This window comes from Chionomys nivalis, chromosome 24 (genome assembly GCF_950005125.1).
Source record: "Chionomys nivalis chromosome 24, mChiNiv1.1, whole genome shotgun sequence".
Lineage (NCBI taxonomy): Eukaryota > Metazoa > Chordata > Mammalia > Rodentia > Cricetidae > Chionomys > Chionomys nivalis.
The window spans coordinates 22,036,915-22,064,068 of record NC_080109.1 but is presented as its reverse complement, the minus strand read 5'-3'; the positions used below and the strand labels follow the sequence as shown (position 1 = coordinate 22,064,068).

Genomic DNA, 27,154 nt, shown 5'->3' with positions numbered 1-27,154 from the left:
AGGGAGGAGTCTGGGGCCGGTGAAGGCAGATGCGAATCTTTACCAGGACTCACTTAACATTTGCAGGCAAAAGCAACTATCACTGCTTTTAGTAAACACTGCTTCTACTCTTTTGACATTGCACTTATTTGTGTGTGTGTGTGTGTAGGTCAGAGGACAACTCTGGTGTGGTTAAGATAAAGTTGGTATTGGGAGATGGAGTACTGATAAAGGCGCCGCAAGCACGCACACACATACACACACACACACACACACACAGACGTAAAAACGTTCGGTGACCTCCACAAGCGCTGCATGCGCACGCACACACACACCAAATAGGTGTAAAAAAGCTAAGGAAAACGGTGTAAAAAGGACTAAGGAATTTCCTGAGCTCCACAGGCACCGCGTGCATACACAAACCAAAAATGTGTAAAAACACTAAGGAATTCGCTGGCACCCCCAAACTCACACCCACGCGCTCCCGCGCCACCCAAACATGCCTGAGAACTTGCTCCAGGCTTCCGCCCACTCTTGAAGCTCCGCTAAAGCCATTGAAAAACCGCGGCTCTCCCCAGCGCTCCCAGCCCATCACAAAACTTCCGGCCACCGCCCCGCCTCCAACCCCGCCCGCCCCGCTCAGCCCGCCAATTAGAAGAACGGCCGCCGGAACCCGCTGGTGGAGGTGTGCGTGAGAGTCGCGTCGGGCCTCGCACAGCCTTAAGTCCCGCCCCTTCCACGCTGAACTCGCCAATCGGAAGCGCTGCCGCCGGAAGTGGCGGTTGGAGGTTCGGGGAGGCGTTACGGCAGGCTTGAGGCCAGGTCTGAGGCCGGAGGCCGCGGCGGGCGGTGGAGGTGGGCGGGTCGGCCGGGCTCGGGGTGTGGGTCAGGTGTCCCGGAGCTGCCGGGGTCGGAGGTGACGGGGCGGAGGTCGATCCGGGTCTGGGAGAGTCTCGGCTCGGGCGGGCCCGGCGGCGGCCGCCCTGCGTGAACGCCCCTCGGCTGCTCTCGGCCCGGTCGGCCTGCGCTGCAGCTGCTGCTGCTCCTTCTGGCTCCGCCACAGGTATTTCTGGAAACTCTCGGCGGGCTTGGCCGAGCGCTTCTTCGGGGGCGGGGTCCCTGGGGAGGATTGAAGAAAAGCCGGCTGCTTCTCTGTGGAGTTGGCGTTCTGAGGGTAAAGCCTGGGTTAGAAACAAAAACCAAAAAAAAAAAAAAAAAAAAAAAAAAAAAAAAAAGCCTGGTCTACAAGAGCTAGTTCCAGGACAGGAACCAAAAACTACAGAGAAACCCTGTCTCGAAAAAGCAAAAAAAAAAAAAAAAAAAAAAAAAAAAAAAAAAGCAAGAAACAGGCAGTTGAGACCCAAGTTCACCGGGGAAATCAGTGTAGCTGATGGATGGCTACCCTGGAAGCCATCGGAGTCCCTAGTTCGGACGCCAAGTGCAAAAGCATAGAGGAGCGTAGACTTAAGTTATATTGAGTACGGGGACTGTGATTGGCGTAAACGTAACATCAACATTAAGGGGGAAATACGTGAGTGTTGTCATCAAGTCAATTCGTAACGCTTTGCTTAAGAAACCATGGGTGCGGGAGTGAGTGGGGTGGAGGGTGGAATAGTAACTACAACATAAGGTGACACATTGAAATGGACAGGGTGTCTGCGTAGGTCTGTGGTACTTGGGAGAGTCGCCTGCATCGAGTTCTCTATAAAATAGAGCTGTCGATAATGTTTATAATAGTTTTCACACGGGATCTCATACAGTATATTTACAAGCAGAATGTGAGAGATAACACGAAGTGTATGCTCGTTCTTCTGTGCAATAAAATAGTTTAAAAATACCCCTCCCTTTTAATTTAGTAAGAAAAAGAAACTCATTTGAGCTACCGAATTGCACTTGTAAGTCCATAGTATAGCTTCATGGTCAGAAGGATTTCATATAAGTTCAACTTATGCTTCCTCTAGCAATGCAAAGATAGGATTAGTGTCCTTCTTAAAAAGCTTATTTCTAGAATCCACATTTAGGCTTTTAAAAATTAATACTGCCAGATAATATTCCTTTAGCCTGTACTGACTTAAGCTTTGGGATCCTTCCCTCCGAAAAAGAGTTTGGCACATGAAATCTTGATTTTTCGTTGCTGGAATTTGCATTTATCAGAGTCGCATAGATAGGTGGCAGTAAGTACAAATGACGGGGAAAGAATAGCAGTGAAACACCTTTGTTATCTTCAGAGCACAGGGTGTCACTCTGGTAGACAGGAGGAATTAGAATAGTTGGCTTCCACTGTGGGTTCTTCTAATTTCTGGACCCTTACCCCATTCCAGTCTTTGACCAGAATCCAGAGACAGGTGTTGGCATCCATCTTAAGCTGGGCGAGTATCCCTGCCTTAGAAGAAAAGTTCTTCAGGGATGTGTCTCCTTTTCTTAAGGAAAAGGCTCAAAGCTTTCTGGGAAATGTAGCCTGGTCATTGGGGGGTGGGGCAGGGGAGGGACGACACCGACCGACTGAGGTTTTTTGTTTCTGTTTTGTTTTGTTTCTGGATTTGCTTCAGGTGTGGTTAAAAACTGATTTGTAAAGTGACCTACCTAGCTGTCAAAGCCAGAGGGCAGGCTGTAGAATGTGTAAGGAAAAGGGACCTGTAATGATGCTTGAAACCCCGTTTTAGGCCGGGCGATGGTGGCGCACGCCTTTAATCCCAGCACTCGGGAGGCCGAGGCAGGCGGATCTCTGTGAGTTCGAGACCAGCCTGGTCTACGGAGCTAGTTCCAGGACAGGCTCCAAAGCCACAGAGAAACCCTGTCTCGAAAAAAAAAAAAAAAAAGAAACCCCGTTTTAGAAGGCAGTGTTTTCTCAGTGTACTACATTTGGTGGTGGGGTTAGTGATTTGAACTTTGAGACTGGTTACCCCTTCTTAGTGAGAGCTGCTTTTCTCAGTGTGTGTGTGTGGGGGGGGGGGGTAGAACGTTTTCTTGTGGTTTGTTTTAAAAATGTGTTAGAAATATATGTGCCTTGAGGAATTTTCCTGATAATGACAGTCTTTCTTCTTGTGGTCTTAGGCTAAGAGTCTTACATTTTTGTTTTTTGCAGTATATGAGAAAGACATGATTTCCACTCCACTTCCACAACACATCTAAGTTTTATCTTCTTTTTGGATCTGTATCTTACGCTGCAATGGTAAGCTGTGACACAGCGTGCTAAAATTTGTATTTTACAGGTATTCTCTTCCTTTAGCTCCATAAAGATAATAGTATACAGAAACACTCAAATAACTTAGCAGTCATGTCAAAATATTGTCTATAAAATAAATGACTGGTGTCCTATCAATCAGTGGTAGGATTATCACATCTGAATCACAGATTAAAAGTTGATTTTGCCTTTCCATTTTTCTAAATCTTTGGCAAGGAGGTTGATATAAATGCAAATTATTTGGGAGGAGGGTTGGATTTCTTGTGTTTTAAGTTTCCTCTTACATCGTTTTTGTACATATTCTGCACAGGTGAGTATATATGTATGTAAAAAAAATGAGAATAACTTTAATATTCCTCCTCCAGCTCTGTCCACCTTTTATTTTCAGATAGTCTCTTGGGTCTAGAACTGGCTGAGTAGGTCAGGCTGGTCCCTGAGGTCTACTTCCCATCCTTGGGATCTCAGCTGTGTGCCAGCCAGTCTAGCTTGCTTCTGTGGACTCTGGAGATTGAACTAGATTAAACTCTGGTCTTCATGATTGTGTGGCTGGCACTCGAAACTATTTCCCCAAACTCCTTTACTTGCATGCTTTAAAATTAATAAATGTAGACAGGTTTAGTTTGTCACACCTGTAATCTCAATACTTGGGATACTCAGGTCTTAGAGTCCCTGAGAGTCAAAGGCCAGGCTGGACTACAAAGTGAAGTAAGGATGTGGCCCCATCTCTAACCTCTGTAGGGAATAGAGTTGTGATGTTGCATCATCTTCCTACTCTGGAGGTCTTGCCTGTTTATATCTCTACCGTTAGAGAAAAGTGGGAATTTTCACTGTGGGACTCTTAACTTTTTATGTGTGTGTATTAATGATACACGTAAGTATTTGAGAGGAATATGAATATGTGGTACAGGCATGTCAGGCTGCCAGATACTGACTGTAGATGCCATTTTAGCATTTTTTTATTTGCTTAATGATCAAATACCCAAAACAGTCATAAAAATCAAAACAAAACAAAATCCCAGTAATGCATTGGAGGATAAAGAAGAGAAATAAAGCATTTTCCTTGTTTCAGGGCAGGAAACAAACACTTAGTGAAAAGTGTCAAGTACGTATTCACTTTTTCTGAAAATAATATTGCCAAATATGCTATTTGTTTTTTATAGCAGCAAGCTCTGGAGCAAGCTTTGGATCGTGCAGAGGTGAGACATGACTGATTGTAACTGACAGAAATTTCATAAGAAAGAAATTTTTGTAATCTTCAAGAGAATATAGTATTTTAGGCTAAGTGTGCTAAATATTTTACTGTGCATATGTGAAGCTGGATGATGTCTGAATTATCAGTCATGTGAAATTCTTGTTAAGCTATAAAGTAAAGTTATTTAAACAAGACCATAGAATTTCTAAAGTTGTTTTTCTATCCTGATGAGTTTCTCTAAAATATCTTAAAATATGGGCCGTTGCAGTCTGATGTGCAATTTAAAAGTAAATGTAGCTATAAGACATTTAGAATATATTTTTCCTGTGAAATTGCAATTTACTGTACTGAAATGTTAGGTGAGTCTTAGTGGAATTTAAATTTTGATTATGACCTGTGTACAAGGTGTAAGTTTACACATGACAGAGCCTAGGAGACTAAGTGGACTTTTCAGCCTGACCTGTTGTAGATGTAGGTGTATAGTTGTTCATGTAAAAGCTGAATACAAAGTGTTTGACCAGCTCCTCTCTTTCAGTATATTGTTGAAAGTGCTCGGCAGAGACCTCCTAGAAGGAAATACCTATCTAGTGGAAGGTATGACTATTTAATTGATAACATCTTTGCATCAGTGAAATGAGATAACTACCACTTAGTATTTTCTTTCTGGGCATTTCACATGCTGTCAGTTCTTCAGACAGGTTGGGCATCCTTGACCTGGAAATGTGAGATATTCCAAAATTTGGAACGTAGGACTCATGATGGAATATCACAAATGGACCTTTTCATATCTAGTTTATGTGACAGATTATAATTAAAATGCCGCCACAGTAAAAAGTAGTATATAAAATTGTCTTTTGTCTTTCTGTAAATGTATATGAGCCTGCCCTATAACCTCTATTTCAAAAGCCAAAGAAATCCAAAACAGTGCAGATCTCAAGCATTTTAGATAGTCCTGAGATGATCAGACTGTATTATGAATTCTTAGATTGAGCCCTACAATGTAACACTCATGCCTTTACCATGTTGAATTGGCATTGATAGGAATTAACAGCCATATTGATGTAGAAACATTGGAATTAATATTTTGTCATATATACAGGGGTAATGTACTATATTAATTAAAGTCTTATCTGTGGGGTTTCATTACAGAACTGAAATATTTAAATTAATGAAAAACAAGCAAAATCATTTTATGATGATTTTTACCTTGTATATTTATTACTTTTTTTCCTAGAAAATCTATATTCCAAAAACTGTATGACTTGTATGTTGAAGAATGTGAGAAAGAACCTGAGGTTAAGGTAAATAAATATAAATTCTCTTTATTACTGGGCTTTGTAGTTGTAGTAGAAGAGCAAGTGTAGACCATTATGTTTGAAGCAGCTAGTGATTTATATCTTCATGGTTGAATGTCTTTTTCAGTCGGACTCCACTCAGTTTTTTGACTGACCCAATTCCATTCCCTGGCTAATCTGTCTGAGTTAGTGATGGTCTGGGTAATAAACAAAGCCACAGTGTGTCTTCCGTTATTTTCCTCTGAGATTTGTTTTTGCAGACTTGAGCTAGTATTTCAGTAACCCATTTCTTTAGATTTTGATTGCACATACAGGAAGGATTCAAGTGTGTTAGTAAAAAATGAATTTGGTCAAAGACTAAACTCATAACTGGTTTAATTCAGCATAAAAGTATCTATAATTATAATAAATAGAAATTAACATTTTTAAGCAAAGTTGGAATTTATTAAGGAAAAGCTTTATTGTATGTAGTTTGAGATGCAAGTTTTATTATGCTGGCATGGAACTCACTGAGATGCCCCTGCCTCTAGAGTGATGGGATTAATGTGTGTCCCACCACACCCAGCTTTAAGAAAACATTTTAGTATGGATTTAGAAATAGGCATTTAAAAAAACAATTCAGGTGGTTCTTTAGTACTGTTGCATTGAACTTACAGAAAACTGTCTAAATGACTTCCTTTCACCAATTAGCTCTTTTTAGGCTCAATATTTGAGCTAATTAGACTTGCTGAACTTGTTTACGTCTAAGTAGATTCTAAGTTGTTGAACAATTTTGGCCTTGTCGTTGTGCAGTTGAAGAGGCTCCCAACTCTTCATATCTGTATTAAGTGTTTTGGTTATAGAGGTTTCTTTTTTTTCCCCTCCTTATTTTTTCTTTCTTTTGTTTGTTTCTGTCTTTGACATGGAGCCTCACTGTGTAGCTCTGACTAGCCTTCAAGTGTGGTGATGATTCTTTTGCCTTAGCCTGCCACGTGCTGGGCTTAGAGACATTAGCTGCCATGCCTCTTTTTGTTGTTTGTTTAGAATAGTGTTTCTCAGCCCTCCTGATGGCTGATATTCCCTCATGTTGTGGTGATCCCTAACTTTATTTTTTTTTTCTTTTTTTTTAAATTTTTTTAACTTTATTTATATTTATTTAGTATACAGTGTTCTGTCTACATGTGTGCCTACAGGCCAGAATCTCACTGTGGATGGTTGTGAGCCATCATGTGGTTTCTGGGAATTGAACTCACGACCTCTGGAAGAGCAGTCAGTGCTCTTAACTGCTGACCCATCTCACCAGCCCCTAAAATTTTTTTCATTGCTACTTCATACTGTAATTTTGCTACTCTTAGGAGACGTAGTGTAAATATCTGTGTTTTCCAATGGTCTTAGGTGACAACTCCCCCAAAAAGGGTCAGTCTCTCCATCCTCCCCGCTCAAGAGGTTGTGACTCACAGGTTGAGAATCACTAGTTTAAAAGGTGGTATTGCAATGTAACATGGTCCAGGCTGTCCTGGAACTCAAGTCTTTTTGCCTTGACCTCTTCTAAAGGCTGATACTACAGGTGCACATCCATGCATAGCCAGTTTATGCTGTGAGTTAATTTGCATAAAGCCTGCTAGTGGATAAATATTTAGTTGACATTACTGTCCTGTGAATTGTAACAGTTCTCGAGTGTTTGGGATTGCAGTATGGAAGGAACACTGACAGTAAGTGAATTGTTTTTCAAGGTTATACTGTTTAATGAACTTTGTTTCTTTTTAAAGCAGAAATTAAGACGAAATGTGAACTTGTTAGAGAAGCTTGTTATGCAAGAAACTTTGTCATGTTTAGTGGTCAATCTGTATCCAGGAAATGAAGGGTATTCTTTGATGCTCAGGGGGAAAAATGGATCAGGTAAGGCCTTCCAAGGTATACTTCACATAAAAATATCTCTGCTTTTAAGGGTAGTTCTTTAACCTTTAATCAGAGATTGTCCTGACTAAAAGACAAATTCTTATCCTGTTTTTTTCTCCTCTTGACTTTTGCTAGAATGTTTAACATTGTAATGTGTAGATTATCCTTCCTGAACTCACATTTGAAAAGTATTATTGCCGGGCGGTGGTGGCGCACGCCTTTAATCCTAGCACTCAGGAGGCAGAGGCAGGCGGATCTCTGTGAGTTCGAGACCAGCCTGGTCTACAGAGCTAGTTCTAGGACAGGCTCCAAAACCACAGAGAAACCCTGTCTCAAAAAACCAAAAAAAAAAAAAAAAAAGACAAGTATTATTGTTTATAGTATATCTTTAAATTTTTTAGATTAATTTATTTTTGTTTTAAGTGTATGGATGTTTTGCCTTCACCTGTATGCATTGCATTGCATGCCTGGTACCTTCAGAGGCAGAAGAAGAGGTTGTATTCCATGAATAAGTTAAAAATGGTTTTGAAGCCGGGCGGTGGTGGTACATGCCTTTAATCCCAGCACTCGGGAGGCAGAGGCAGGCGGATCTGTGTGAGTTCGAGGCCAGCCTGGTCTAAAAGAGCTAGTTCCAGGAAGGAACCAAAAGCTACGGAGAAACCCTGTCTCGAAAAATCAAAAAAAAAAAAAAAAAATGGTTTTGAGTCTTTTGAGTCACCATGTAGGTGCTGGGAATTGAAACAAGTCCTGTAGAAAAAAAGTCTGAGATCTTCACTGCTGAGCCATCTCTCCAGGCCCTGTCTCTTCTTTTATATTTTATTTTATTTTATTTAGTGGGGAAAGGATCGTGGCACCCTTATAGTCCCAGGATGACCTATAATAAATAAATATAAATAAATAAAGTTAAAAGGAAGAGAAGTCAGTTCTCTTCTTCTAGTGTACAGGTCCCAGGGATAGAATTCAGGTTTTCAGTCTTGGCTCCATGTGCTTTTATCCACTGAGCTATTTTGTCAACCTGATTATTTCTTTATAGTTAATTGAACGGGTGATTTTTAACAATGGCATTTTTTTATTGCTATTTATATTTTAAAAAGGTACTTTGACTGCACTTTATAGTGAGTATAAAAGCTGGAAAGTTAAGCATTTATTGCCTGTTGAATAATTTTATAGAGATGTCAAAAATAGTAAACATTAAAAATAATTTTAACAAGATTTCTCATACTATGGATGTGAAGAGCATTACAACATAAATATACTTAGATTTTATTTAAAGAGATATCTCTGAATTTAACAATATGATCACTACAAGGAATTTAGCTAGTGAAGCTTTTTATTTATGGGGATAAGAATATAGTTTAACTGGTGGAATACTTGCCCAGCGTACACAGAGCTTGGAGTTTAGTTCATAGCGTCACATAGACGTGATGTCAGAGCCCTGTAATCCTAGCACTCGGCGTGGAGAGGCAGGAGGATCAGAAGTGCTTAGTTTCCTGTTCTTCTTTGAAACCTTTTGTAGTAAACAAGTTCTCCAGCAATGTGGTATAATTGACTAATAAGACTTAGCCTCTGAGCTGTATTTTAAGATTTTATTAATTTTAATTATGTGTATATGTATATAATTGGTGGGGGGGTTATGTACATATGAATGCCAGTGCCCACAGAGCTGACAGTTCCAGTCAGCTATAAGCTGCCATGTGGGATCTAGGTACAGAACCCAAGTCCTCTAGGAGAATGGCAGTGCTCTTAACCACTGAGCCATCTCTCACGCTCTATGTATTTTATTTTTAAAAAAATTACAATTCTTACTTTTGTGAGCCTGTTTTCATAACTTTTGTTTTAAAATTAAGATTCTGAGACCATCCGATTGCCTTATGAAGAAGGAGAATTGCTTGAATACTTAGATGCAGAAGAATTACCTCCTATTTTGGTTGATCTCCTTGAAAAATCACAGGTAAAAAAGATAAAACAAAATATCTGATTGAATAAAATATCATGTATATATTAACAAGTGACATACCAGCTGCTTAGAAGGCTGAAACAGGAACATCTCAAGGAAGTCTGAGGCAGGCCTGGGCAACACAGTAAAACTATTTCTAAAACATATATGTGTATGCGTGTGTGTGTGTGTATTTCATATGCACCCCCACACACACACACAAATTAAATGTCTTTTTCCCCCTTCTTTTTGGCAATGGGTAGTGAACTCAAGGCCATATATGTTAGGCTACCAGTCTACAGCTAAACTACACTCAACTCCCAGAAAAAATGTTTTGTATTGTGTGTGTGTGTTATATTTTAGTATGTACATATCCTTTGTGTTGTGGTTTTGTTTTGTTGTTTTGTTTTTTTAAGATATGAGCTCATTTGTATCCTGTCTGGCTAGTTTGTGAACTGGTGATGTCCTTTTGTCTCAGCCCTTGAGTGCTAGTTGTAACATGAGCTGCTGTACACACAAGTATTATCAGTAGTGTTGAGAGCATAAAAGGAGACATTGCACAGTGCTCGTTAAAAATGGTTTATCGTGGCTCCCTTAACTAAGATATGAGTTTCCCTGCTCCCCTATCCAACCTTCCTTTATCCCCACTCACCCCGATTCCCCCAGTTCCCCTCATCCTCTCCTTCACACTTTTCTCTCCCCATCTCCCTTCACCCCCATCCCACCCCACCCCCAAGATTCCAATTTTTTGCCCGGCAATCTTGTCTATTTCCCATAGCTGGGAGGATAACTATGTTTTTCCTTGGGTTTACCCTCTTGTTTAGCTTCTTTAGGATCACAAATTATAGACTCAATGGCCCCTACCCATGGCTAGAAACCAATTATGAGTGAGTACATCCCATGATCTTCTTTTTGGGTCTGGGTTACCTCACTCAGGATAGTATTTTCTATTTCCATCCATTTGCATGCAAAATTCGAGAAGTCATTGTTTTTTACCGCAGAGTAGTACTCTAATGTGTATATATTCCACACTTTCTTCATCCATTCTTCCATTGAAGGACATCTAGGTTGCTTCCAGGTTCTGGCTATTACAAATAATGCTGCTATGAACATAGTTGAACAAATGCTTTTGTCATATGATAGGGCATCTCTTGGGTATATTCCTAAGAGTGGTATTGCTGGGTCCAGGGGTAGGTTGATCCCAATTTTTCTGAGAAACCGCCACACTGATTTCCAAAGTGGTTGCACGAGTTTGCAGTCCCACCAGCAATGGATGAGGGTACCCCTTTCTCCACAACCTCTCCAGCAAAGGCTATCCTTGGTGTTTTTGATTTTAGCCATTCTGACAGGTGTAAGATGATATCTCAAAGTTGTTTTGATTTGCATTTCTCTGATCGCTAAGGAGGTTGAGCATGACCTTAAGTATCTTTTGGCCATTTGAACTTCTTCTGTTGAGAATTCTCTGTTCAGTTCAGTGCCCCATTTTTTAATTGGGTTAATTATCATTTTAAAGTCTAGTTTCTTGAGTTCTTTATATATTTTGGAGATCAGACCTTTGTCTGTTGCAGGGTTGGTGAAGATCTTCTCCCAGTCAGTAGGCTGCCTTTTTGTCTTAATGACAGTGTCCTTTGCTTTACAGAAGCTTCTCAGTTTCAGGAGGTCCCATTTATTCAATGTTGCCCTTAATGTCTGTGCTGCTAGGGTTATACATAGGAAGCGATCTCCTGTGCCCATATGTTGTAGGGTACTTCCCATTTTTTCTTCTATCAGGTTCAGTGTGTTCAGATTGATATTGAGGTCTTTGATCCATTTGGACTTGAGTTTTGTGCATGGTGATAGATATGGGTCTATTTTCATTCTTCTACATGTTGATATTCAGTTATGCCAGCACCACTTGTTAAATATGCTTTCTTTTTTCCATTTGATTTTTTTGGTTACTTCTCAAAAATCAGGTGTTTGAAGATGTGTGGATTGATATCCGGGTCTTCTATTCGGTTCCATTGGTCCTCCAGTCTGTTCTTATGCCAATACCAGGCTGTTTTCAGTACTGTAGCTCTGTAGTAGAGTTTGAAGTAAGGGACTGTGATGCCTCCAGAGTTTCTCTTATTGTACAGGATTGTTTTGGCTATCCTGGGTTTTTTGCTTTTCCATATGAAGTTGAGTATCATTCTTTCAAAGTCTTTGAAGAATTTTGCTGGGATTTTGATGGACATTGCATTGAATCTGTAGATTGCTTTTGGTAACATTGCCATTTTTACTATGCTAATTCTTCCTACCCAAGAGCATGGGAGATCTTTCCACTTTCTGGTGTCTTCTTCAATTTCTTTCTTCAAAGATTTAAAGTTATTGTCATACAAGTCTTCCACTTGTTTGGAAGAACCTCATTCTTATTAAAAGAACTGCAGTAATGTCTGTCACAGGTGAATGTAAAAGCCATTCTGGATGTCAGTAGATGCAGTCAATCTACTATTAACATTACTTGCAAAGCCAAAGCAAAAAAAAAGAAAAAAAAATCTACTATTAACAGTTTTAAATTGCTTTCTATAATGATGCACATAAAAATAAATGATCCTGTTTAGTAGTTTATATAGTGGTGTATCCACTAAGATATCTATTGAAGGTATAGAATTTTAAGATTCAAACATTCAGTATAATTTTGCTTATTTTGAGTCATTTACTGAATTTTTTTTTTACTTAAAACAGGTTAATATTTTTCATTGTGGATGTGTGATAGCAGAAATACGTGACTATAGGCAGTCCAGTAATATGAAGTCTCCTGGTTACCAAAGCAGGCACATTCTGTTACGTCCAACAATGCAGGTATAGAATGTTTACTTAGGAAGTACTGGGTGTTGTTTTAGTTGGATTTTTGTTTAATGTCCATATATTTGTATGAACATACATGTTTTAAAATGTTTTGTTTCTTCCAGACTTTAGTTTGTGATGTTCATTCTATAACAAGTGACAACCATAAATGGACCCAGGTTAGTTCTCTCTCTAATCCCAGGTAGGCCCCCCACAGTGTGAAGCATCAGTGAGAGGTTTCCTTTTACTCACGTTTGATTGGTTTGTTGGGTTGGACATTTGGGCGAAATCAAGATTCCCTTAGGAGCTTTAGGATTTTAAAGTCTGTACATTTGGAAATCTCTCAAGGAACTTTATAATGCAGTCCCAAATTGCTTCCATCCTTGCTGATAAACTACGCTTAAGTTAATTTATGAAGCCTAATGTGAAATTTGTTTTGTTTTGATTTGATTTTGTTTTGTTTTGTTTTTGTTTTAATGTAACAATCCTGGCTGTCCTGGAACTCCCTCTATAAGCCAGGCTTGAGCTCAGACTCACAGAGATTCCCCCTGCCTCTGTCTCCTAAGTGCTGGGTTTAAAGGTTTGTGCCACCATCGTCCGGCTAGTCCTATCAAACAAAAGCTTTATTCTTACCATTGAATACAGATGGATTGTGATTTTTCTTTCATTCAGGATTCTAAAATTCTACAAAAAACCTATCTTTTCTCCCTCCCTCCCTTCTTTCCTTTCTCCCTTTCTTCTTTTTCTTTTTCTTTTTGAGGTAAGATATCTAGCTCAGGCTGGCTTGGAACTTGAAATTTTGCTGCCTCTGCTTCCTGAATTCTCAGAGTAAAGATCTATATCACCATACCTGGTAACAGGATTTCTTAGCAATGACAACAGCTAATTGATCCTCCAGTTCTGTCTCTTGTTTATCTATTACTGTGAAGAGAAAATGTCAGCAATGAAATAGCCCTCTATGAAATGTGCTTATGAACTGTGATGAGCTTTAGTCTGGGCTGTGATTTTTCCCATCTATAAGAAGGTGGAAAGTTCTTCACATCAAAGACAGACTTGCAGTCAGTGGTGGAGAACAGTAAAGCATCAGTTTCTTAAGCTGAGGACTGGTAAACAAAGGGAGAATATAATTCTACTATGTCCCCAACAAACTGTATTTTAGGCAGCCAAATAAATATTCAACTCTTTGAATTGACTATTTTATACAGTATTCAAATAACTGAATTTTCATTAGAAGTTTGTTTATCTTGGCAGGTTTACACATTAATGTGCAAATGAGTTACTACAGTTACTTTAATCTTTAGCAAACATCCAAGGAATATTTCTGGGTTAAATGATGTATATTTGTAAACATTATCAAAAATGTATTTGAAGCTGACATATACTCCTATGTATTTCAGGAAGACAAACTTTTGCTTGAGAGCCAACTGATTCTAGCTACAGCAGAACCACTGTGTCTTGACCCGTCTGTGGCAGTAGCTTGTACCGCAAATAGGCTGCTCTATAACCGGCAAAAAATGAACACTCGCCCAATGAAACGGTAATTGCCTGCACTTATGTGACACAGGCTCTTAAATGTTGCTAGCCACCGTGCCCCTTCCATCAGCATGGCACTGCTGCACTTTTAAATTTGAAAATGGGATTTTTAATGGCCTTGTATTATGATTTTGTGTGGTAGAATTTTTAAAAAACATTCCCTGAATTATTGTAAAGTAGTATTGTCTGCAGTCTTTTAACGAAGGAACTTCTGTAAATTATGATCTGTTCACAAAGCTTGTGAGGCTAAGAAAAGATGAGATAGGAGCAGAAAGACAATGGCTTCATTCTTTCACAACACTAATTGGAAACAGCAAGGAAACAGAATGTAACTTGCAAGTTTCAAGAAAATACAATCACAGTTTTAGAGAGTTTGTTGTTGTTTTGTTTTTCCGAGACAGAGTTTCTCTGTAGCTTTGGAGCCTGTCCTAAAATTAGCTCTTGTATACCAGGCTGGCCTCAAACTCACATAGGTCCACCTGCCTCTGCCTCCCAAGTGTTGGGATTAAAGGCGTGTGCCACCACCACTACTGCCTGTCTTAGAGATTAATTTATAATGACTGCCTCTCCGTTTTGGGATTTAATCGTCTTGGCTACATGGTCAGGAGAATTTTGTCTTGTTCTTTTTTTTTTTTTTTTTTTAATAATATCACTAGAGATTTTATTATTTTTATAAATTTATTTATTTATTTATTATGTATACAATATTCTGTCAGTGTGTGCCTGCAGGCCAGAAGAGGGGCACCAGACCTCACTACAGATGGTTGTGAGCCACCATGTGGTTGCTGGGAATTGAACTCAGGACCTTTGGAAGAGCAGGCAGTGCTCTTAACCGCTGAGCCATCTCTCCAGCCCCCAAAACTTTTTTTTTTCCCTCCGATGAATGACGTCACAAGCACACACAGACACACACACACACACACACACATGGCCGGGACTCGAACCGGCGACCTCTGGCTCCGCGGGAGGCACTCCCAACCTCTCGGCCAGCGCTCAGACCGTTTGTCTTGTTCTTTTTGTTTCTGCTGTGCCTAAAGCTTGCTGGTGTGAGAGTGTTATATAGGTGTTTGTGATTTAATCTATAATTAATTCACGCTGCTGCTTTCCCATATAGATTATGAGTTGTTGTTTTGTGTGTTCTAATTTGTGTAGGTGTTTGAAGAGGTATTCCAGGTCTTCCCTGAACCGGCAGCAGGACCTGTCTCATTGTCCTCCTCCTCCTCAGCTGAGATTACTTGATTTCTTACAAAGACGGAAGGAAAGGAAAGCAGGTCAGCATTATGACCTCAAGATCTCTAAAGCAGGAAATGTAAGTAGTTCTTCAGGAGCTCACTGTTCTGACAGGCTAGCTTTGTTTTACGTTTTTTGGTGTAATTATACTGCTTTAAACTTTCAGTGTGTGGACATGTGGAAACGGAGCCCCTGTAACCTGGCTGTGCCTTCTGAAGTAGACGTGAGTGGCTGCCCTCTAGCACAGGGCCAAAGTTCATTAGGTAGCTAATGCTGTGAGAAAATAAACCAGAAAACTTGCTTTTGAAAGTCTCGTTTTAAGAAGCTGTGTGTTTACATCAGTCATGTAAGTTTGTTGTGTTTCTGGACTTGGTGCTGTTTAGCCCAGGCTGTCCTCAAATGTGGGATGATCCTGCTCTTAGTTTCACAGCTCAAGACATTCTGAGAGGGCCACCAATACAGCCTCACTTTCATAAGGACGTTTAGAGTTCTGAGTTAGGAGCAGGAATAATGATAAAGTCTCAAAAGAGTGTGGCATATTTTATATAATGCCATGGTCTAGTGTCCTTCTGTCGTATTTCTTCATAATTAACTCATAATGCTTATGTACTTAAACTGGTAACGTTTAAAGATTAGTAATATTAGAGCCATGGCTGAAATTAGGAACTCCCAGCACTATTCTTTACTGATAATCTTGAAGACACACAAATTCTAAGTGGCTAAGGGCGTTAATGAAGGACAGCATTTTATCTCATTTCCTGTGTCTTTTAGAGTTTCTTATTTACTCAGTTATCTTTATATACGTACTTTGTGTATGTGTGTGTGCATGTGCATACCATAACGTGTGTGGAAGATCATAGTTTATTCTTTACTTCTACCACATTGCTCCTAGGCATCAAATTCAGAATTTCAGTCTTCAGTTTCAGTAGCAAGCACCTTTATCTGTTCAGCCATCTCACCAGCCCTTACTCAATTTAGTATGATTCATATTTCAAAGTTATTTATTTCAATAATGCTTTTTGTATTGTTATAACAATTGAAAACAAGGCCAAAGGCATTAATAGACTATGTCTACAAACCAACAAAGAAAGCCATACTGTCTTCTTGTGTCACGTGTGGCCCTCAGGCAGGTAGTGCTCTTAACTGCTTAATCATCTGTAGCTTCACATACTAGATAGACCCTTAATTAAACACATCATTAAATACAAGTGTTCGGTGATACTGGTAGTTAAAACCCTTATGTTCACTCTGTTCTTATTGAATTTTGCAGGTTCTTCTCTTTGTTCAGATACTGATTCCATTTTACTTCATGTCTTTATTATTTAGGTGGAGAAATATGCTAAAGTGGAAAAATCCATCAAATCTGATGACTCTCAACCAACAGTCTGGCCGGCCCATGTAAGTAATTAGGCTAGTTTTTTCATTAATAATGCAGTTTTCTTGTTTATTTTTTTTGTTTGTTTTGAAACAGTGTCTCTTGTAGCACAGATGAGCCCCTAATTTGCAGTGCAGCCACGGCTGACCTCAAACATACTGACCCTCTTGCCTTTATTGCCCAAGTGTCAGGTGTGTCCCCACCATTTCGCTAACAATATTGTTTATAAACTGGTTTCTGAATTTATTAAACAGAAAATTACTTGTAATGTATAACTTTTTAAAACTACAGGGTTTTGGAGCCTGTCCTGGAACTAGCTCTTGTAGACCAGGCTGGTCTCGAACTCACAGAGATCCACCTGCCTCTGCCTCCCAAGTGCTGGGATTAAAGGCGTGCGCCACCACCGCCCGGCAAGAAAAATATTTTTTAAAGTGTGTTTTTCATTTTACAGAGCAATTTTAATGTAACAATAAATTTTTATGAGTGGGGTATGATAACCCATGCCTATAGCCGCAGCTCTTGGAGGCAGAGGCAGGAAACATAATTACAAGTTAGAAGTCAGCCTGGAGTACATAGGGAGCTACTCAAAAACCAAAATAAGTCTCAAACCTAGTACATAACTAAAAGTCCAGAACTAGGGACGCTCCTATTGGGAAAGGATGCATTTGAGATCATCCTGGGATACATAGTGAGACTGTCTTACAGGAAAACAAAATTGCATTTTTGTTTTTGATGCATGTTGGTGGTTTTCATTTTTCTTTTGTTTCAAACTAGTGTGTTCTGTTAAAGATGTCTTTGTTTGAGACATAGTTCTCTGTGTGGCCAGGCTGGCCTGGAATTTTGCTGTATTCATCAGCTGGTCTCACCCTTGTTGCCATTTTTGCTGCCTTTGCCTCCTCTCAGTGCTGGGATTAAAGGTGTACACCACCAGTGCCAGGCTTCGTTGTAGTTATTTCTTAAAGGGAGAAATTGGAATAATGGGGGCAAAGTAATAAGGTTTTATGGACACAGGATGTTTTATATGAATGGCCAATGACAAAAACATTGCCACCTTCAGACTTTATTTTCACATTGTTAAAATTACAGTTGTATGTGTAGTGTGTGAAGCTCTGTGTATGTCTGTCAGGTTTGATGAGATGCAGCATTGGACACTTAGCATAAAGACCTGTGTGAAGAAAGGGTCCTGTACAGTAGTTCTCTATGAGGGTTTGGGCTGTGAAATTCCTTTTCATTCATCCATTTGTTTGTTTGTTGATTATTTATGATATAGGGTCTTACTTTATAGTCCTTGCTGGCCTAGAGCTCACTGGGTAGTCCAGGCTGATTTTTGAACTCAAAGACATCCACGTGCCTCTGTTTCCCAAGTGCTGGAGTTAAAGACATTTGCCACTATACCCGACCAATTCTTTTCCCATGATGTGGAAATGGCCATGCCAGCCATGAGTTGGTGGTGTTTGACAGTCGGGTGGGATATCACTTGTTAAGTGCTGTGGCAATATTCAGTTAATGTTTGCTATGATTTTCATTATGCTTGTAGAAATGTTTAGCAATTTCCTAGTGAATGACTCAATAACGTGTAATCATCATGAACTTGATGTTTTTATATTGCCTTAAATATTTCTTTAGTGCCATGTATATACCAGACATAAGTCAGTTTTACTTACTTGCTTACTTATTTATTTTCTTGCCACTTGAGAAGATACTATTTGGGTTTCTCTGTCCTTTTCAGGATGTAAAAGACGATTATGTATTTGAATGTGAAGGTGGTACTCAGTATCAGAAAACAAAACTGACCATTTTGCAGTCTCTTGGTGATCCACTCTACTATGGTAAAATACAGCCATGGAAAGCAGATGAAGAAAATGACAGTCAGATGTCTCCATCCCAGTGAGTCCTGTTGAGTATATGTAACCCACAGAGGCATCCAGAACTTACTTAGAACTACCAGGGAACTGCCAACTAGTAAATACCATTTTCCTTTAGGGGTTTGATATTTAATTTATATAACAGTATATTTTGACAGTGGATGTGAATAAAGTCAAAATGCAGTTGCTATGTTCTCTAAGTTATTCATAGTCATTTTTTTTTAAGTGTAGCTAATTGTTTTTGTGGTGACTCTGAAGGACAGTCTTAGGGTTTTGTTGTTGGCAGTTTATGTAGTTGATTTTCTTAATGGTACATTTTAAGTACAGGATACTAATACTTAGTTTTGATTCTGTGGTTGGGAGTGTGAGCAGGGTCTGTGTATCCCTGGCTGGATTGGAACATGCTATGGAAACTAGGCTGGCCTCAAACTCACAGAGATTGGCTTGCCTCTGTATCTGTTTCTTGAGGGCTGGGGTAATTTGGATTGTATGGTTACTTTTATTATTAGTTCGTTTTTTTTTTTTTAATAACATTCATACTGTTTTTAAAAATGGAAAAGAGTTCAGGAAAATGAAAAATTGTCAAGGTCAGTTGTATGTCAAATTATTGTTTAAACTTTTACTAAAATTGATTTGAAATTTGTGAAGAATGATGGGTTTTAGCGTTATTTCACCCATACCTAGGTAAAAGTCTGCAAGAAGAAAAGCAACAGTTCCTCAGTTAACAGCTAGTAGCTGTTTTGATTATGCATATTTCTGAGATTCTACCACTAAAGACACATCCACCATTGTAATTGTGCCAGCATGTCAATAGTGTGATGACACAGTCGCTCCTCCTTTGTGAAAATTCAGTTTCCATCTCTGGGAACTGCTTCCAGGAGACAACTGCTATCTCTGCCGTTATTCTGGAGGCTCTGTGCTCGTCCATGTCCTTCCATATTCAGAACCTGAGAGCTGGGGAACTTAAGTTTGGCTTGCCCTGACTGAGTGCTTTTCTATTTTTATATTACAGCTCCTCTGCAGATGATCATTCAAATTGGTAATTAAAAAATAAGACTCACTTGTTTTTGTATGTTGTTATAATGTCAAAATTAAAAAAAAAGCTTAGACAAGATTTTTGTTTGAGTTGGGAATAAGCTTTCATCCTTGTCTAAAATAATTTTAAGAGTGACTTCTAGAGTCAAATTAAATGAATGGAAAGCCACAGGTCTTTCTGTAGTAGTACAGTGTTTGTAAATGTGTATAGTGGTATTTGGTAATTTTATTCCAGATTGTATAATAATAACTAAACATTAAATTTCTCCTAAGGCAAATCAGCCAAAATGATTATTTTAGGATGAATGTAAAACTTGAGCATTATTTCTCAAGTTTAATTTTTTAATGAAATGATACATTGCTATGTATTAAAGATTTTATAAAGGTTAACCTAAGATGTTTTAAGAGATTCTTACTAATACTTCTTTTTCTCGGTGACCTTTTAGGTTCATCATCGGGTCCAAGACTGACGCGGAGAGGTAAAGTGCGTTTGCCCCTTTCGTTGGTCAGACCGGGTGTGACTGCATCTTTGTGGGTCGGGTGTTCTGTGTCGGAGTCACAGATGTCGGTTCTGTTACACGTGTCTGAACATCACCTCATGTACTCTTAGGTCGTGGGTTAAATCACTTAATATTACAATCTCATAGGCCATTTTCATGGTATTTTAATACCCTGGATGTTTTTTCATCGAATTAAGAAAATAAAGACCATGTTTAAAGTACAGTTTGTTTTAGGTAAGAAAATTTAGACATCTGAGAAAGACGATTTTAAGGGGGAACTTTATAATCCAAGTCTAAGGGAAGGGAATGAAAATTTTATTTTCTGTTTTTTTGGTTTATTTACATTGTAATTAAGGATGATATTAAATTTATAGTTACCTTTATAATTTCTATATTTGAAGTAAGATCTTAAAAGGTGCCTTTATATGCCTTTATCTTGATTAGCAGAAAAGATTTAAACATTATTTTGTCATGGGAAAGATTAGAATACGCTTCTCTTCATTCCATTTATTTAGTGTGTGAACTTGTGTTGTCACTGTGCAGTCGGGCAGTGTGCAGGAGTTGATTCTCCTTCCACCGTGTAGGTTCAGGGGAGTAAACACAGGTTTTTGTCAGACTTGGTGGCAAGCACTTTTATCCAGCTCCATAGCCCAAAATACACTTTTTAAAACAGGATTTCCTCATGTAGCTCAGTCTGGCCTTGAACTCTTGACCAGACTAATTGCCTTTCTCCTATGGAACAGTAGATCTGTGGTACATAACTGATGAGAATTCATTTTTAGGCCCCCGGTTTGTCTCAGCACTTGTGGTTGGACAATTAGGGAACACTTATAACTCAGTGGTGGAGTGCCTCATTTTGATTTTTCTATTAAGTCTGGTGGGACTTATTTTCCAGTAATAACATTACTTATTTTCTGTATGATTTGTCTTTAAGACAAATTTGGGTAATCCTTACCTATTTTTTCCTAATATTTCAGGGTAGTCAATCAGTACCAGGAGTTGGTCCAGAACGAAGCCAAATGCCCAGTGAAGATGTCACATAGCTCTAGTGGTTCAGCCAGTCTCAGTCCAGGAGAGGAGACAGAGGTACGTTCGCACCAGTGGTGCCTTGTGCCTTGTTTCTCAAGGAGCCTGAGAAATGTGAAGGGCAAAGGAGTTGCTTTTACTTTTAACTTTTTAATAATTCAGCTTTATGGTTGAAAGCTTCAAAAGTACTCAGTGATAGGTATAAGCTGTTATTCCTGTTAAAGGAAGGTAGACAGGGGTGACAGGTTTTCTTTCACTTTGTTTTTTCCTGAGTCTCATATCATATCATCATGTATGTTACAGTCTGTGGATGCCATGGGAAACTGAGGCAGTTCTCATACTGAGTACTTTGCAGTTGTAACTTGTTTTCATGTGGAAATTAGAATGATACTAGCTTTAGTATTAACAGTTGTGTTTAATGTCACTCCTCAGCAGCCTGAGACGGTGTCTGTTCAGTCTTCAGTTTTGGGGAAGGGAGTAAAACATCGACCCCCACCCATCAAACTTCCCTCAAGCTCAGGAAATAGTTCCTCAGGTATTATCCTCGACTATATTACCTAATAGTCACCTCTCTCCTAAAATGTTACTTACTTTACTCTGATAATTCACAGAATTTTTGAATTATGAATATAGGAAAAGACTTAATTTTATTTGTGTGTGTGTTCATGTATATATATACCTTTGCTTCTGTAGGTAGCTGGCTTGGGTGTGTGGCGGGGTCTGAACTTTGGTCTTTAAGATTGCTTAGCAAGTGCTCTGAGCCATCTTTCCAGCCCTAGGAAATAACTTGTGTTCTTCCAGGTAACTATTTTACAGCACAACAGGCCAGCAGCTTCCTTAAGTCTCCAACTCCTCCTCCGTCATCTAAGCCAAGTCTCTCTCGAAAATCATCTGTGGAGCTCAGTCAAGTCAGCATGCTTTCTCCTGCCGCCCTGTCACCTGCCAGCTCTTCACAGAGTGAGTCATGATTTAACTCTTGCAAAAATTTTCATAAAGCTTTGCAGTAGTGTTTCTTGAAGGCAGCTTTTATTCAGTCTGTGAATGGTGAAGTCAGAATGCATAAGTTGCATGAAACTCCAGGTAGAATTCTTGTTGGCTGTGTATATTACATGTTTAATGTAATTATATTTGCTTTTCTGTATCTATGTGTGCACTCAGTGTATACCTTTCTTTCAGGCTTGTTGCCTATAAGCTTGTTGTCTTCTTTAAAAATTACTGGGCAATAAGGTTGCAGAGTATTATTTTCAGTGCCCCCTAGTATCTTTTTCTTACTATATAAACTGTGGCTGATACCAAAAAGAAAATGTGAGAGTGAATTATTGGAGGTACTACTTTTGTATGTGTAAGACACCAGCAGGTTCCAAGGTTATACGCAATAAACTGAAGAGTAGTATTTGAGAGCATGCACTTCCACACTTTTTCAAGCTGTCACTAAATGTGATCATCTGAACAGAGGAAAGTAGAATTTTCACTTTTGGATACCCTTTTTAACCACAAGTAGAGGCAATATAGGAGTGTTAGGTTTAATGTGGGAGAATTTTTTCAAATGACTATCTGAATATATTAGGTACTAATTGGGGGGGGGGATTCCAGTTTTTTAGCTTTTTTGTTTTTGTTTTTGTTTTTTTTTTTTTTTTGCTTGGTTGCTAATGTGTGCTGTCAGTGTACTGCACAGTGCTAGGATGGTCCTAGTTTTAACATCTGCATCCTGATAGCTCAAAAGGTGTAATTTTTCTGCCTTCTTGTTTTGCACAAAGAAAAATAAATACATCTTCTGAAAGTCTTATTCATACTTCTCATGTTGTGGGTGTGGATTGTGGTGATCTGCTGCACACAGTTGTGTTAAGTCAGGGTGGGGTGACAGCTTCTGGACATTCACATCTCTCTCCTTTCTTTCTGCAGGACATGAAAGCTAAAAAGGAAACACCTCAAGAGCTTTTGCTTTACTTTTTTGGTTTCATTTTTTTGTTTTTATTTTTTTAAAGTTGATAAACTGTGCATACTTCATTCACGACAGATTTTTCTATACATTCTACATTTAAACAGAAGTACACAGTTACTGTTAAAGATGCAGTATTATCTACACAGTACTTGCTTTACTCTTTGTAAATTTGTCAGGGTAAACTTGGTATATTGGGAATTAAACATGTATATCTTGGTGCCAAATATAACTGATAACCTTGTGTAGCTTACTAAAAATGTTCAGTTTATCTCAGTTAAACTAAGTAAGCAGTATTAAGGAAGTCTTGAACTATTGAAATCATAAATAACAAAAATTAACTTTTCAATCTTGTAGACAAAAGACAGCATGTAGGAGACTAACTTTCAGTGGGTGTTGTGGTAGAGTGTAAGTGTCCTTCCACTGTTTATGTGATAGCATCTGGAGTGGGGTGTTAGATGATATACTGCATCCTTAATTGTAATTGAGTGTAGCAACACTCATGGATCTTGTAGAGAGTTAACACTTGCAGTTCACTGCTTTAAAAAAAAAAAATTGGAACAAATTTATCAGTGCTAAGTAAAATTCCATTAACCTTATTTTAAAAAGGACCGGCCATTTATAACAAACTAGCAATTTTTATTTTTCTCAATGAGCAGGATCTGGAACTCCTAAGCCATCTACTCCTACACCAACCCCTTCATCGGCCCCACACCCTCCTGATGCTCAGAACTCAACTCCTAGTACCCCTTCAGCCACCCCATCTCCCCAAGATTCAGGCTTCACCCCTCAGCCCACTTTGTTCACTCAGTTTGCTCAGCAGCAAAGGGCTCTGAGCCAGGCAATGCCTGTGACAACCATTCCTCTTTCTACCATGGTAACATCTATAACAACAGGAAGCACGGTCTCCCCGGTCATGGCTGACTCTGCTGGGCTTAACTCCATCAGTGTAGTGAGCTCTGCTGGGTAAGTTGACAATGTTAAAGACTGTTTTATTTGTGAGATTAAGAACAAATTTTACATTACACTGAAAGATGGTATTTTGATATAGTTAGGAGCTGCTTCATGTGAATGGTATAATTTAGTAACAAACTATTACCTACACACAGGTGTATCTCACAGTTGCCCAGGTTTTGTCATTTGTCTGTTGTTATTATCTTTGAATCACTAGGGCAGGGCTTTACTCCTCACTCTGAAATGTCTAAGGATGTGCTCATTACGTAAGCCAGGCTTGTCACACTTTAACACTAAAATGAAACTTAGCCTAGAAATTGAATTTTTTGAAAAAAAATTTTATTATATTTCTTGGGGGTGTATATTCCACAGTGCACATGTAGAGGTCAGAGGATGACTTGCAGGTTTTGGTTGGTTTTCCACCACCATCTTCACCTTCAGGCTCGGTGGCAGGTGCCTGCTGAGCCACGTCACTTGCCCTAGGAATTAATTTTTTTTATTGTTTTGGTTTTTTGAGACAGGGTTTTTTTGTGTAATAGTCTTAGGTGTCCTGGTAGTAGCTCTGTAGAACTCACAGAGATCCACTTGCCTCTTGAGTGCTGGGATTAAAGGCGAGTGCCACCAGTGCCTGGTGAAGTTAATTTTTAAGACAGAATTTGTTTTATAGTTTTTTAATCTGAAGAACTGCGAGACTGTATTTGCGTTCCTAGTGTGTAATGCTCTGCTCCTTACCCTGCAGTGGAGCCCAGGCTCTGAAGAGTGCCTCAAACTCCGTGCTGGGCTGTGACACTGGCACCATGACTCCTGCAGGAAAAAGCCTGGGCAGCGGCCTTCTTCCCTCAGGATGTCTCCTAACAAATGCACTGCCCAGTGCATTGCCCGCAACTTCTCAGACAGGTTAGAATAAGTACATGTGAAAGTCTCTCGTTTATCTTGTGTGTGTGTGTGTGTGTGTTTATTTGTATGTAGTGATTCTTTTTTTTTTAAAGATAGGGTGTTCTTGATGTTTTTACTCTTTGGTCTTTAGGCCCGCCACTTAGCTCCCAAATAAATACACACAAAGTCTTATTCTTTCTTACAAATGCTCAGCCTTAGCTTGGCTTATTTCTAGTCATCCTTTATTAAATTATCCTATCTATCTCTTGTTTCTGGGCTTTTAGCTTTCTCTATTTCTGTATACCTTTCTTTACTTTTTACTCCATGGCTTGCTGTGTAGCTGATGTCCTCTTCCTTTGCCTCTCTGCCCTCTCCTCCTAGATTTTCTCCTCCTATTTATTCTTTCTGTCTGCCAGCCCTGCCTATCCTTTTTTCTGCCTTGCTATTAGCCATTCAACTCTTTATTAGACCAATCAGGGGTTGTAGACAGGCAAGGTAACACAGCTTCAGGGAGTTAAACAAATGTAACATGAAAGAATGCAAAACATATTTGCATCATTAAACAAATATTCCACAGCATGAACAAATGCAACACATTTTAAAATAATATTTCACAACAACAGGGTCTCAAAAACTGACTTCCTGCTTGGTATGTGCTGATCTTCCTGTTCCCACCTCCCGGAGCTGGGATGACTGGTTTGTGTCTCCATACCCAGACTTAAAAGCTGTTATTTTAAGGACATACATTACTAAAAACACTAAATGTTATTCATGGTTTTATTTCTCAGATACTTAAAAGACCTTTTTTAGTTCTGATACACCTAGCAAACAGCTTCTGGGAAGAAATTTGTTAAATCTATAAGTTTGTACACATGTCTTCGGCTTTGTGTAAATAATAATAATAATAAATAAATAAGTGACCTTATTCTTGTCAATAGTAATGACAATAAAAATATATGTTCTATTGCTTTTAGCATGGTAGCTAAAAACCTAAATTTTTACTTGTGTAATTTTGGGAAGTTGCTTTTTTATATTATTTTCCCCAGAAATAAAATGGTGATAGTAATAATAATTTTTCTCATAGGAGAATAAATACATGTCAAACAGTATTTACATTGTACCTGTGTCATTAGGAACATTCTCGTTGCCATCCTTTATAGTAGTAGTAGTTATTACCTTGTGGCCCAAAGCATTGGGAACAAGTGTGCTGGTTATGATGCCCTTTAATGAATGGGTAGGCAGCTCAGAAATAAACCAACCAAAAGCTTTCTCGGTTATGGAAAAAACCTAGAAAGTATAATGTAAATATGTTGTTATTTTCTAATTCTCGTTGTGCTTATTTTGATGAGAAGGAGCCATGGATATTAAAGTCACATCCAGAATTTTAGATATTTAGATTTATGTGTAAGGAGCTTCTAGGGTACTAGGTTTACATTGCTCCACTGCTGTCCTTAGAGAAGCCATTTAATTCTTTCCCCAGACTCAGTGTCATTTGCATTCTGACTTTACTTGGTCCTTAGGAGAAAGAGGAAGTCTACCAGTGCCTTTGATAAGCTGGGAAGCTGCATGCAGGAGTCATGTTCCTTTGTATGCTGTGCCACAGTGAGACACTAAGTGGATGCCAGGCACTGATACATGTTTGCACAGCAGGGGTAGCACAAGCCATTTCTCCTCGGGGACTGTTTCCTGAAGGGCACACATCTGAGACTTCTTCAGGTTCTTGTACAAGGCTTTGATGGCATCACATACCAATTTTCTATACCTTTTTCTATAAATAACATCTGATAGAGGACTACATATATTTTTGTTAATTTTTTAAGAACTTCCTATGTCTTCCTCCCTACTCTGTATCTAGAGTAGATAATTTTTAATCTGTATTCAGATTGATGTGAACAAAATTTGCACATATTTTTATGTTTTGTGGGGCACACCATTTGAGACAGGGTCTCACTATGTACTTGTTTTGGCTGTTTTGGAACTTACTATGTAGATCAGACTGGCCTTGAACTCAGAGAGATTCTCCACCTCTTCCTCCTGAGGGCTGGGTTAAAATGTATGCACTGTCTAATTTGCACATACTTAGAGACCAGGGTCAGCAGACTGTAGCTATACAGTCTGCCAAGAATGTTGTTTTATATCTGTATGTGTGAGATCAGGACAGCTTGCAGTCATCTGTTCTGTCCTTCACCATGTGAGTCCTGGGGTTGAACTCAGGTCACCAGGGCTTGGTGACAAGTACCACTACCCGTGAGTCATCTTGCTAGTACTTTGTTTTGCCTTTCCTTAAATTTGGAATAAGCCATTATATCATAACTTTGTTTTTTGTCTTTACAAAAGTTAGTGTTCTTTTAACATTTTGGTGATTGGTATTTGTTTTTTTGGTTTTTGTTTTTGTTTTGAGACAGGGTTTTGCTGTAGTTTTAGAGCCTATCCTAGAACTAGCTCTTATAGACCAGACTGGCCTCAAACTCACAGAGATCCACCTACCTCTGCCTCCCAAGTGCTGGGATTAAAGGTGTGCGCCACCACCACCCAGCAATGACAGCCTGGTC

General features: G+C 39.1%; 1 protein-coding gene across 12 annotated transcripts in view; it reads left to right on the top strand.

Moving 5' to 3' along the window:
- Positions 1-775: 775 nt before the first annotated feature.
- Supt20h (SPT20 homolog, SAGA complex component) overlaps positions 776-27,154 on the top strand; it is a 34,601-nt gene continuing 8,222 nt past the window's right edge. For 2 of the 12 annotated variants that reach the window (XM_057756788.1, XM_057756785.1), the window contains exons 1-21: positions 776-1,042; positions 3,065-3,151; positions 4,324-4,359; positions 4,891-4,949; positions 5,590-5,656; positions 7,402-7,528; positions 9,376-9,479; positions 12,168-12,284; positions 12,395-12,448; positions 13,667-13,806; positions 14,955-15,111; positions 15,199-15,255; positions 16,359-16,430; positions 18,137-18,294; positions 19,285-19,311; positions 19,754-19,786; positions 20,785-20,893; positions 21,266-21,368; positions 21,635-21,790; positions 23,669-23,738; positions 24,466-24,623. In XM_057756788.1, the coding sequence (XP_057612771.1) occupies positions 3,149-3,151; positions 4,324-4,359; positions 4,891-4,949; positions 5,590-5,656; positions 7,402-7,528; positions 9,376-9,479; positions 12,168-12,284; positions 12,395-12,448; positions 13,667-13,806; positions 14,955-15,111; positions 15,199-15,255; positions 16,359-16,430; positions 18,137-18,294; positions 19,285-19,311; positions 19,754-19,786; positions 20,785-20,893; positions 21,266-21,368; positions 21,635-21,790; positions 23,669-23,738; positions 24,466-24,623 (1,807 nt within the window). In that variant the 5' untranslated portion in view covers positions 776-1,042; positions 3,065-3,148. Of the gene's footprint in view, positions 1,043-3,064; positions 3,152-4,323; positions 4,360-4,890; positions 4,950-5,589; positions 5,657-7,398; positions 7,529-9,375; positions 9,480-12,167; positions 12,285-12,394; positions 12,449-13,666; positions 13,807-14,954; positions 15,112-15,198; positions 15,256-16,358; positions 16,431-18,136; positions 18,295-19,284; positions 19,312-19,753; positions 19,787-20,784; positions 20,894-21,265; positions 21,369-21,634; positions 21,791-22,735; positions 23,739-24,465; positions 24,624-27,154 lie in introns of those variants that run through there. The other 10 variants (XM_057756783.1, XM_057756778.1, XM_057756787.1 and 7 more) reach the window with 7 other exon arrangements.